General features: G+C 38.8%; 1 protein-coding gene across 1 annotated transcript in view; it reads right to left on the reverse strand.

Moving 5' to 3' along the window:
- The window catches only part of LOC137192539 (receptor tyrosine-protein kinase erbB-4-like), a 351,735-nt gene that overhangs the window by 65,996 nt on the left and 271,969 nt on the right, over positions 1 to 13,770 (reverse strand). The window contains exons 15-19 of the mRNA XM_067603312.1: positions 11,959 to 12,113; positions 9,514 to 9,558; positions 6,193 to 6,325; positions 2,477 to 2,599; positions 242 to 340 (exon numbers count right to left, since the gene is read on the reverse strand). Coding sequence (XP_067459413.1) covers positions 242 to 340; positions 2,477 to 2,599; positions 6,193 to 6,325; positions 9,514 to 9,558; positions 11,959 to 12,113 — 555 coding nt within the window. The remainder of the gene's footprint in view (positions 1 to 241; positions 341 to 2,476; positions 2,600 to 6,192; positions 6,326 to 9,513; positions 9,559 to 11,958; positions 12,114 to 13,770) is intronic.

Consider the following 13,770-nt stretch of genomic DNA (forward strand, 5'->3'; position numbering starts at 1 on the left):
TTTTAACTTTATTAGCTAAAATTTTTGAGACAGTCATATTCTGACAGCAGCCTGGCAGTTATATGATGTATGATCATGAAATACTTCTATATGATAAAATATACATTGAGAAACCAGCTTACTTATGTAAAAATTGAGTTTGAACTGTAGAGAATGATTGTCAGGTTTAAGCTGATAGAAACCTAGCAGCATAAAATACAATTAACTGCAATGGATTCTTTTTTGTTTTCAAGATACTCACGTCCATGAACTCCACGTTAGCCTTGGGTCCTGTGGCTTCATTTAGGATTTTAATGGCTACAGGAATCTTCACCGTTTCACCCTCTGGGACCCAAATACCCTAAAGAAATAAACAGACCATGAGTCATTATAGTGAAGATAAAGTCACAAAACCCCCACTCATTATTAAAAGAAAGAAGTTATAGATTTGAACAGGAGGAATCTCCATCAGTAAATTGATGAGTTTTCACCCTCCTATTCTTCTTATTCTCCTTTCAAATAACTACCTTCCATATTCTCACTGGTGAAGTATGGGGATGTAATGCCTGCTGTATGAGTAAAGGTTATTTTGTCCTTCAAAGAGACTTGGGTAAAACTATTTAATCATTTTGAAGTATCTAATTTCAGGTGGGATTAAAGTGATTTAGCAGCTGCCAAATTGGTCAAAGCATTTAAAAGAGGAGATGATTCAAGTGCCTCTCAACTTTTCAAAATGCTTCAAATGTCTTCCACCTTTGTTCAGCCCTGATGTGACTACATATCTCCAGTGACAGGAGGCCCAAAACCCCCACTAATAAAGTTAAAACACCTGTCCTATCAAAGCTGTAATTTCAATGTGATCCCTTTTGTTTGATACACTCACTCTACCTGCACGTGTATAGATGATTATTATTCAGCAGAGTGAATCTTACTTTTCAAATTAACTACACTTACAGCATGTAATATTGTGCATTTATTCCATAGTTAAGTGGTTTTAAGTTTGTAAACCCTTAGGTATTTCAGCAATATTTCAGACATATTGATTGCTACAGTACCTTGAGTGAAAACCTCATCACTATGTTGCTAATTAAACCTAAATGGGATGCTACAGTCGCCCCAAAAGGAGATTGCTCTGTTTTTATGGTCTATTTCCAAATGTCCAAAAACACATTTTCCCTTTTTGCTCAAGCTTCAATAATTTCTGCTTAGAAAACAATGGAAAATATTTTCAGTTTATAACAATATCAAATTGCGTATATGAAAAAAATACACTGTCCAATTTAAACCAGATTGTAATGCAGCTCAGCGTAACATGCTGGTAAACAACCTATAAGGGCATTATTCTCTTCACATCGAGAAATTGAGCCAGTACCGGTTAATGGTACCATGAGAAGTAATCAAATATAGTTTACATTCAGTGTTTCTCACCAAAATCCAGTTTGTGTATCTTTAAGGCCTAAAATGTGTTTTAGTCTTCATGAAACATTCACAAAGAAGATTTTAAAATTATTTTTGAAACCTTACATGTTTACATCAGCTAGCAGTTTTCTTCTTCACTGCCTTTTGTTGGTACATTGCTACATCATATGGCCCCACTATCATTTAATAGACATGGGGGATAGGTGTAAGTTAAGTTTTTATTAACTAACTCTCCTCTGCATCGTTTCACCTGTCCATCATCTTTTTTGAGCTGTTTGGCCTGCAGGCACTACACCTGCGTCCTTGTTTAATGTGGGATTTATATTTAAGTATTATGGTGTACAGAGAGCTGAGCCACAAAGCATAGCTCTAAATTTTCAAGTCAATCTGAATGACCTCTGACATGTCCCTGAAATAATAAGAACATGTAATCATGCTGCTGATGTGAGGTTTTTCTGCTGACTGGCTGGGCTGATCTCAGCATCACTCCACTGTTCCTCAACTCTGAGAGGATCCAGTGAGGAGATTTACCGTAGTTACCCAGTGCCTCTTTGATGCCTCCTGGGCACCATAAACACTGCCAAGAGGTGCCTGGAGATTCCACAGGGGATTGCGCAAGATGTTTTTTTAGAAAATGACATCTGTCATTCTGCTACCATAACTCTGACCCAGAAATGTGCTATAATGTGAATGGATGGATCTACAAAATGACCAATGATGCTTTCAGTGAGAGAGAGTCCATTCTTTCTTATTCCAGCTTTGTCTGTCTTAACCTCTCCCCAACCTATCATCACACTGCTTGTGACCTCAGCTACCTCTTATTTCACTGTAACCCCAGGGGTCTCAATGTCTGCTATTACTTATTCTTTTCATCTCCCGCCTCCAGCCTTCCATCTCATTTCCTGTCATTAATGATCCTGCAATCTGTCTCTCTTGTCTTCCTCTTATTCAAAGGTCTCACATCATATCAAATTTAGAAGTATATTAGTTAATGTGGCAAGGATCCAACACAGACACAATGCAACTGAAATACATGCAAACTGTTATTATTAATGTTTGATTTTTGTGTGTGTTTTACCTTGTAAACAGTCCCGAAGGCCCCAGAACCGAGGATCTTCACCCTTTTGAGTTCTGTCTCTTTCAGAATGCGAAGCTGGGCTTGGTTGGGTGCTGTTCCACTGGGTGTTAAAGGCTCCACCAGCTAAAATCACATCCAGTAACACAGAAGACATTCAGTCAGTAAAGCGTGTAAGACAGGGTCACAGAAAAATGAATTATTTTGTCATGCAGTCGCCCACCAACGAGTCATAAGTAATTATGGGTGGAGACTGAGAGACAGTTGAAATATCTGATATTTCTCATATTGTCGAGTAATTAGTAATTAAAAAGTAAGTAACACTGTAGCTTTTTAAAGTCCAGGTACATTTAATAACCCCTTTTACTGTAGATGGTGCCATCTTACATACCCCACATTTAGGATGGCAAAAAAGAGAAACTCTTACTAAAAAACTCTGACCTCATTTCCAGGAAGTCATACTGTGAAGCTTTTATTGAGAATTATAATTTCAGGTTACTTGAAATGATGACTGAAAATAAGTACTTCTTCAAAATAAGAATAATTTGTGTTATAGTGTAATTTGAAATGCCATTACTGTGTCTAGTTGAAGTTGTGATTACTTAGAAACCTGTTAATATTACCATGTATTTTATAAAATAATAATAATAACAACCTTAATAATGAAGCTTTTTTCTGCAAAATACCTAGTCACAACCAGTAATTACAGTCACTGTCCAGTACTTAGGATGACAGCAGGGTTAGAATGGCATTTTGGAGTATTTCAATATCACAAATGAGATATTTAATATGTGAACAGAGGAGGAAGATGCAGAGAGAGAAAGAGGAGGGTGAGGTGGATAATTGCAGAATCTGAAAAGGAGTTGACACTTTTGTTGTCTCATTACTTCTCAAGTGGAGGAACAAACGGATGAAATAGCAAGAGAATGAGAAAGATTATACGAGGGGAGGGAGTGAGGGAGGAGGATGTGGAGTGGGAGAGGAACTGTAGCAGAAAAAAACAACAACAAGACAGCGATGAAGAAGCGAGCGGCGGAATTAGTCAAGAGGATGCAAAAGCGTAAGAGAGGGAGCAATATAAGGAGAATTAGGAAAAGGGTGGAAGATTAGAGAGAGGGAGGGCGGGCAGAGAGAGGAAAAACAGAGAGAGAGTGTAAATCAGCCTGGCTGTGGGTCGGCAGCTTCTGTCCCTCTGGCTCATGGTTACCATTTGATTAAAAACAATAGCCATTCCTCATTTAAATTGAACAACAAATCAGCTTCTGCAGGGTGGAAACAAGAAGGACAAGAGGGTGGGTGGGTGACGCACATATACACACACACAAACAAGAAAACACAGATGTCTTAAAAATGACCATTTATATTCACACACACATGCACACAAACAAGTACTGTATGCTATTCCACCGTGCAGGGAGCTGTTCAGCATTAGTGGTGCTGAATATGTTGAGGCTGTGTAAAGCACAGTGGAGCTGTCCACCTTGTCACTCTACAATGTGGTGCTGAAACACTGAATGATGCATAGTTACACAAGCCATTCAGTTATGTTACCATGCTACAGTTGAAACATATCTCACAATAACAACTGTGAGACAACAGAATGATGAGTAAACACTCAGACATGCTGCTCTGTTTATTAGAAATGGTTAAAAAGACAAAGATAGAACACAAAAAAACATGAAAAAATAGCTACTGACCACTGTTTGACATACAGTACAGCATTTTCACAGTGAAAGCTTGTATGGTTGGATTGGTGATTGGCAAGTGTCCCCACACTCATGAATGAAGGCACTGTTCAATAGTCTGCGTGGCCTTGGTTATCACAAAGACTTTGACAGATACAATTTACTTTAATGTTACTACTTTTGACTGATCTCCACAGGATGGAGGTCACAGTGCTGTGCAGTGTCTTAACCCTCGCTGGCAAGTTTTCACACTTCATTTGGTATTATAAGCAATCAACAAACCTCCAGTACATGATTTGCAGTGGAATAAGATGGAAAACACAATTTAATAGAAATGTGAAACATCTGAAAAAAAGTAGAATTCTCCTCTTCAAGGCCAGAAAACAGATGCAGACAGTATAGTTTCATTCAGAGCATGAGAATTTCATTTGGAATCTTTATTTTGAAATCTTTGAAGATTTCATGGAGCACAGGCTTGTGAACTTTGCATTCATTCCTAAAGTTGACATTTGCTTCTACCTTTGGTGCAGCTTGTAACAGCACAGCCCAGTAAGCTTGGGTTTGATTGTTTAAGCTGCCATGGTTGCTCATAAAAGTGTGACTGTTAAGATATTTTTCTCACATATAGTTGAACACATACACAAAAACTTTGCTGTATTGGATGAAAAGCATTTAGAAAACTGAAATGCTTTACATAGACCACAGGAGTGTTGTGTGTAGGTTTATTAGTGCGATGCATGTAGTAGAGGTTTGTAAACTTCCGCCTACATCTTCGGATCGCTCTCAGAAAAATATGTTTCTTAAATGTATTAAATACTTTCAGTTTAGGCATTCAGTTAACTTTTAACATTGTTGGTGGCACATTTTATTATGCCGTCATTAAGATTGACAGCAGACTTATTTCTCATGCAGGTGTATATCCTAAGTATTCTTTATTAGCCATATAATGTGGTAGAAGCATGCCTCTGTAATATATTGAACATTAGTGTAGCCAGGACTGTGATTTGTCTATGTAACCAAGAAAAAAGAGAAGATTACAAGTACTCAAGAGAGAGAGTATAAGTGTCAGCCATGTGAGAGGAATATGTGCATGATAATATGCCATATTAGTGCTATTTTGTCATTAGAAGCGTCACTGATACTTGATACTGTGCTCTGAAGAGTGAGAAAACAGTAAAACAAACTTATTCTCACTATAGACACACAAGTGCATTAAATGATGTACTCTTCGTGTTTCTAACAGAGGGGAAGAGTGCTTTCTTCTCTGCTAATTGTATGCTCCTTTACCTTTTCCTAACAGAAGTGTCCCCTCCAGTATACTATGACAAAATCAACACCTGAACCTCTGGGTTTCTGACACTTTTCTACCTCCGCAGTCTCCGTCTGGAGACATGAGAAATCTGAAAGACTGAAAGAGAGAGAAAAGATGTCTCCATCTTTTCTCTCTCTTTCAGTCAGACTTCACACACACACGCACACACACGCATCCACAAATGTACACAGACTTGAAAGCGCACACATATGCGTTCAACAATGTAGACGTACAAAGTCAGACAAAAGTCTTCAGGCATTTCCTATGTTTTGATCTTTTTTTTTTCTTCAGAAATGAATGAGAGACTTCGACTAAAAGCTGTCAATCATGTGCTGAAGATAATTTTGCTCCTCTTTTAATGAGAAAATCTACAATAAGAATACCCTTTTCACTAATTTGCCTTCAATTTTGCATCTCATACTGTATTTCTCATATGCTTCCAATGCTTTCAAATCTCTAAACCCAAGGTTATGGCAAGGTTATATTTATACTGTATGTCTTACAGATTTCCCAGAACTCCTTCACAGTAATGCAGTAAAGACTCATTTATGCCAAAGTAAGATAAGTAGTAGTAGTAAGCAGTAGTAGGTGTACATCTGTCTCTTATGTATTATGTTTTGTCTCAGTCATGCACAGCCTCCTGCCAACATGATCTTCCAGTGCTACAAGCAGCAATTACTCCTTTCTCCGTTTATCTGTTTTTCATCTACTTTCCTGCTCACCTCTGTCTCCAGGAAGCGACGAAGGGCTCTCTTCTTCTTAATGTTCTTCCGGCGCACAGACACCGCTACGCTCAGCCCCATGATCACCACCATGAAGAGGCCACCGATCACCCCCGCTGCGATCAGAGGGGTTCTTAGGACAAGAAAGTGGAAAGAAGGAGGTAAATGAGTGAATGATGAAGACAGAAGAGGATGCAGGCGATGAGAATGCATGAAACATTATCACCAGGAGGACAGAGACAATGACAGAAGGGGGGCGGGGCAGACAGGTTGAATAGGTTGAGTAGGAGCAGGGAGGAGAAGGACAAAAACATAGCAGTTGGCATCACTCTTACACCGCCATGTGCGCACACACACACACACACGAAACAAACAAGCAAATAAACAAACATGTCCCTACAGTATATGCTTATGTGGGCGATCCTTAAAAAACCTCTTCACCTTCAGTTTTTGTCTATTTTTCCACTAAGCTTCAACTGGTAACAAATATCCCTCCATACCCTCTCATTAAAACTGAGGCTGAGATAAAAAAAAAAAAAAAAAAAAAATGGAAATAGCCATCGAAGTGAATTCTCAGCACCACACCAATGCTGTCATGTGAAATCAAGCCTCTCAATAATTTTCCTGATATGCTGCCCAAACTGTCTACAGATTTGCTGCAGAAATGAGGTGGAAGAGATGGTTTCCCAGTATTCCAGCCCACACTCCCTTTTTTGCTGTAATGAAAGAACCTAATTTGGTCAGGGCATACTCAAGCTCTCCCCTAAATCAGTAAAAAAAAAGGCTGTTATTCAGGATTGTACTGAAAGGATACACCCTATAAAATGTTATCACAGCCAGCCATCTTCATGGCAAGTGAAGAACTATCTCCCCCTAATCTCTTTTTGGCATGCACAGGGAGATAACCCCTAGTTTGGGGACTTAAACATGCGGTTATAAAGAGCCGGTGAGAACTAGAGCCTGCCCAATAAATTAGCCAGGCAAATATGGCCATTATTAGCTTATTGCAGACATGTTGGTACCTATACCTATATATATATATATACACCAGAAATTGCAGTAAACATTCTTAAAATTTTGTTTGAGGTAATTTAGAAACAGTGTCACCATTACATAGATTGTCTACCAAAGAGTAGTGACAATTTCCTTCCTTCTACTTAAGAGGGTGTTTAGACAGAAGTCAATTTTAGAGGCACCATGATTGCATACAAAGTCGATGGAAAGACAAGATTAAACTGCCCAGAGCGGTGTGGATATATGCAAACATTTTGCTTTGGTTTCTGCCTGAACATACCTTTATATGAAAAGATCGATATGACTCTCATATCTGTCCGTTATTATGAAGTTAGAGCCAGGAGAGGGATGGCTTACCTTAGCAGCCACCAACACCCTCTCAAAATAAATTAATACGTTATCTCTTTTGTTTAATAATTGACAAATGAAAAAATGTGTGGAGTCTATATTTCACTATGTCTCTTTTTAGAAAAACAAATAAATCCAATGGTAATTGTGAATATAACAAATCAAACAATGCTGACCCGCAAATGTCACACACAAAAAAAGTCCTGATTCACATGGTCACAATGGCTGTTTCTGCAACAGTATGTCAAAATCATTTAGTAATCCAGGAATCCATTTCAGAGCACATAAATAAAGTATGATGAGCATGAGTCAATATCTCGTAATCTTCCATAATGGCTTAAGCAAAAGGACCACTAAAGGCCAGTGTGCCACAAATAGGGACATATCAATCAGCAAGAAACGCCACAGAGGATTTGACGCATGACCAAATGTCATTTCAGCATCAAGATCCACTTTAGATGTCTAATCTGCACGCTCCACTTACGTGGTCTTTCCAGCTAACATTAACAGGTCCCTTGAGTGATTTGATAAAATCCAGCTGTGCCGTAAATGCACTCAAGACATACAGTTCTAAAGATTGCCCAACAAGCCACCTTTGCACATGGTCAGAGATGCATTTGACCACATTAAATGCAATGTTTCTCTACCATTACAAACATCAGAAAAGCAAAAAAATAAATAGTACAAAAATAGTAATCATATGCAAGAAGCCAACCAGCGAATACTGAGATAAATAGGCAATTCTGATTACATGGTATGGAACCATGTTAGATGAGGTATTGTGAAATATTATCAGACTAATATTACGTTACATGAGTAAGTGACAGATTAATCCATCTTAATCAGATACGCACACAATCCCTAACACAATATATATGGTAATACCAGGTGGAACGATGGCCTTTAAAGGCTTAGTGTAATCAGGTGTTTCTGATAAGCCACTCACAGACATGCTCAAAAGCCAATACCTCAAACACCTAGCAGATTTACAAGATGTGTGGCAGCTCAGAGCAGGCAGCTAAACCTGAGGTTAGCCAGAGGTCTACTGTATCCAAGCCACTGCTATCAGAGATGTGATAAGGGCTGATCCGCTCACCAGGTCAGCTGATAGTTACATTCTCCCCACCTGCTGCAGGAAAATACTTTTTCAGGAGAAAAGGTGTAGATTTTGATCAGTTCTCTTAAGGGGGCGTGGATTTTTTAGATGGTATCTCCTTCACCATCTATCGTAATAATTGTGGTAAAAGGTTTAAGAAACCGAATATTGATCACTAAGTACCCCAAACAAAGAAACAAATCTATGTGGCTTTGATTTATGATGTCAGTTTGTCTGTCTTTCTACTGTAACAGTATGACTTCTTTTTTACAAGCAGCCATTATTGTTGCCTCCTGCTCCACCGCTACTGCAGACAGTCTAAATGCATTTTCATTTTCTCCAGACTTAGTATAAAGCCATACATTGTCTTTTAGCATTCTTGTCCTGTCCTGTATGTCTTTGTTCTATTTGGTGGCAGTGTTGTAGATATCCAGACGCACATTTTGTTGTTGTTTTTTTAATCATCCCCCAAACGACGCCTAACAATTCTCAGCGCCACCTGATGCCAAACAGTTTCTCTTATGAAATCTTGAATCCATTTGCTATAAACTGTTAGCAGCATTGTGTTCCTTTTTCTCGCCCTCGGCCTCAGAACAAAAGCAAAAGCGCTATCAATTGATCAAGAACCAGGCAAATTGCTTGTGCACAAACATAAAAACACACACACACACACACACAAGCATGCATGTACAGAGAGGCATTAAGGACACTCACAGGGATTTTGGGCCTTAGAGCTAGCCATTAATCACAGACTTTGCTTACTGAGATTCCTCTGTGTGCGTGTGTTCGTGTACATGGTGTGTCTTATTGTGTGAGGTGTTTTTGATGAGTATAAAGGAACTCAACAGAAAGTAATTTTGTACCTGTCCATCCAGCCAATACAGTCTTGCAGCCTTGGTCCAATACACCTAGGTAAACAAACGGAGCAAAAAAAATAAACAACAAATACACAAACATTCATATTTCACCATAATATCTCTAAATGATGAGATCCTGTAATGTTACAGCAAGGACCTGTGTGTATCCTCTTATCAACCCAGTTAAACAAGATGGGGTACGGGATGCATACAGTATAACAGTTGGCAGTGCATTATATAAATTCATGGTTGTTTCAATTTCAATTGTAACATATTGAATGATAGAAATATGTATCCATGTTGATAATCAATCAAAAACTAAACCTGTAACAAGTGTATTGCATTTCTTTGCTATGGATACTTACCTTCATTAGCCTTTTGCTACACTAGCTCACTCAATAATGTAACCTAAGTAATGTGGAGTATAGACTTGCAATAGTGAGATGCCCATAAAGCTGACTAAAATTAAATTTTCCATGCAGCCTCACTGTATCTCTGCATACATCTCTGGCAGCCTTCACATGTCAGCAATATGATAATATATCATAAAATGTACATTAAATCATCATTTATTATGCACAAGGAAATAATAAAACATGCACAGTTTAGGGCAAAATACTATAAATGAAACATTTGAAATTGTAGATATTAAAGATGTAGTTTTTAAAGATTTATATTCCCTACTTTTTTTTTTTTTTCATTTTTTAGTAGTGATGCATTTGATGTGTTTTACTGCCTGGTGGAAGCTGGATGTTTTAACCTGAACCCTTTATGAATACAGCTGCTGAACTGAAGCCTAGTTTCTCTTCAGCAGCTATTTTGTCTGAGAACTCACTGAACTGACCCCGAGTTCAGTTTCAGTGTGTGTACATGGGTGACAGATAAAAAGATGAAAAAGTTGTGTTATGTTTTAAATTGCACCAGTCCTCCTATGTTTTTTTTTTTTGTTTTTACTTTATTCATAAAGCACCTTTCAAAACACAGTTACAAAGTGCTTAAGAGATTAAAATGATAAAAAATAAAGACCTGAGCTGCCTAGAAATAAAAGGAAGCTCAGGTAAATCAAGAAATGCTTTCTGATAAAAGTGCATTTTAAAAAGAGACTTGTTGGAGTTTCAGATCTCCCATTATATGCCACATTTGACAGATTTGACACTAGCTCCAAAAATTTGGTGTCTCCTCTGAATATTTAGTAAGGGATATTGGTTTCATTCCTGTCTTCCTGTCTCTTTCTCTTCATCTGTCTGTCTCTCTTCGCTCTCCCTCTCTCATCTTGCCTTTTTGAGAGGCGGACCTGCTTATGAAGCTGTACCTGTGACAAAGTGTCAGCCTGGTGTTTTCCATTCACGACTACATTGTTATGCTCCAGCGAGCTGGAGGCTGTCACTCAAGAGAGGAGAAATAACACCCAAGGAAGTGACATAAACTCCCTGTGGACAAAACTCCCTGTGAGACAAAATGTTGTCTCACCTACCCTTGTTGAATATTACATTGAGCGATCAGTGGCTAGTGAGCAATGGAGATTGGCAAGAGACTTCACTGACTGCTCTCATTTCCAATCTTCCTCTCTTCTATCTCATTTTCTGATTCACTTTTCTATTTATCCCTCCTGGCTCGCGAGATGTCGGATTATAATTTTATGTTTGCAGGACATGGATACTGAACAGGAATTTGTGTGAGAGCTCTTCAACCACAACTCATATGAAAGCCAAATGTACTTACAAGAGGATGAGAAAATTTAGCGAGAATATTCTGTTAGGTCAACCAGAAAGCGGCAAAAACAGAAAAATCCATTTGGAATTTTTCTTCTGAAATAGGTGGTGCTGAAAGCTTGGTGATGTAGTGACTACTTGTAAGCTTTGTCAGTACATTTTACAATTGGTCAATGGTGCCAATGTGCGTATTAAAGCTGGCCAAACTCAATACTAAAGCTCAGCACAAATTTACTTCACCTCTGCTAGCAAATCCACTAATTGCGTCGATGCCTTTGCAATATTGACTTTGGTATTTTGCAGTTAGGACAAAGTAGTACTGGGGTTGGGGTGAGGGTTATATGTGAAGTAAGTGGAATAATAATATACATAATATGAACATTCACACACACATACCTACGTACATACCTACGTACGTACACACACACAATATGTATATCACTTCCCTCATCAGTTCTCTGCGTTAACAGGGATTACAGTAATGACATTATCTTAAATTGTGTGAGGAATTCAAATTTCCAAGCTTACACCATGTTAGACACAAATGGTAGAACTGTATATGTATATATATTTATTTATATTTTTATTATTGATGACATTTAACAACACCAGACATCACTACTGTTTGGTTCCGTCCATCTTGTACAGACTGAAGTAACAGAAGTGTCTTCCTTTTTTGAAGTAATAATGAGCATTGACCACGACATCTTTAACTAATCCTTGTTCTGACAGCACTCACCCCTGAGTGCAGTTGGCATGGCATGGATGGCATTCATTGTTGGCCTCGGCGTACTTGAAGATGAAACTGTTGGCACCTTGCAGGCCATCGGGACACTTTTCAACACAATTGGGACCATCCTTGAAATGAAGGCATTTCACACAATGGTCTGGGCCCTGTGGAAAATAAAACAAAACTGCTTTTTCATATGCACATATTTATTTTGACAACATACTGTAGTTCTGGATAAAATTCATATAATACAGGTCTGAGAAGTAAGTTAATGACCATCAACAAGGTGCTGAGCTGCTATTTGGCAAGGCACTAAACTGACAAATCAAGGGAGGCCTGCAAGTCCGTTCACATGGTATATTCCTCTCACTTAAACATATATCCAACTCACCCTTTTAATCACAGTGGTGTACTTAAGTTGTCAGTGCTCTGCTCACCTGCCGCCATGCCTTTCACTCAAAGCTATGCTATTACTTGCTGCCGCCGCCACTGCTGCTGTTTATATAACATTTCAAAAGCCCCACCTCCACCCCAGAGTCCACCTGCAGGCTCTATATACCTTACCCTAGAGAGAAGTTGGTATCATCGCTCCGCACTCCCTGCCATGCTGAGCTTGATGTTTCCTTTTGAGACGTAAGCCATATACATATTCTACATTTGCATGATAATTAATTTATTCCATCTGTGTTGGATGACTGAACTATTGTTATTTTATTAATACAGATGATGACTAGTAGCATGTATAATTTCTGACAAAGCCTGTTCTGTAAGAGTTTGGACATCGCATTATGGCAGTATTACACTTATAATAAAGGAAAATTTGAACTGAAAAAGTGGCAAGTTAGTGGCAAGTGGAAGTATGAATTTCTTGCAAATTCTGACTTCTTCACGACTCATGACTTTTCACCAGGTTCAGTTATCTCTGGTGAGCCCGGCTTTCTCAACAGGAAGCGCAGAAAGTTAAATTTTTTCTATGTGTAGAGAAGATATACCCTACCTATACTTGACAGTGTTAAGTCAGGCATAAAGAACAAATCTACAGTGTAACAAATTTAGGGGATGAAATATCTGCTGTAGCCTCAGTTTGCAAAGTATAATGACCAATGAGTATATTTCTCCTTGATCGACTTGCCTAGTTTGTCTTAGTGGCTTTATAGATTAAATTGCTGTACTTGCATCTGGGTAGCAATGGAAGCTTGAGAGTGAAAGAAAGATAACAGGGAGTAAAAGACAGAAGGTGAAAGCAGCGAGAGGAGAGACAAGGAAACAGAAGTGCAGTAGAGTAATAAGGGAAAGAGAGACAGAGTGTGGACATGCATACAGAATGCCAGAGCAGAGGAGAGAGGCAGTAAGAGCGAGCGAGATATAGTGTGAATAAGAGAGAGAAAAAGAGGGAGAAAGTGGGACTGTTGAGGGGGGAGGGAGGCAGGGAGGGAGGGGGGCAGACAAGACGCATAAAGCAGTGTGAGCGGAGCAGGCAGATAATAACCATCGCTCACAGCACACACAATGACCATAACAATCCGCCTAGAACAGGATTTATGGAGCTAATATAGGCGAGGGAGGAGGTCGGGGAGGAGAGGAAGAGAGGCGAAGAGCTCTCCCAGACAGGCCTCGCATCATCAACAGGCCTAAAGAAAATCTCATTGACAAATAGCACACGCACACACTAACACACACACAGTAACAAAAATAAACACACTAAGTGGAAATCTACAGTAATCAACAACCATAACCAAATTCCACACATGCACGATAATTAACATAAGAACATACATTACAAACATACTGTTCTCATTGAACAAGGAGTCACCAAGGAAA

Source organism: Thunnus thynnus, chromosome 11 (assembly GCF_963924715.1).
Source record: "Thunnus thynnus chromosome 11, fThuThy2.1, whole genome shotgun sequence".
Classification (NCBI taxonomy): Eukaryota; Metazoa; Chordata; class Actinopteri; order Scombriformes; family Scombridae; genus Thunnus; species Thunnus thynnus.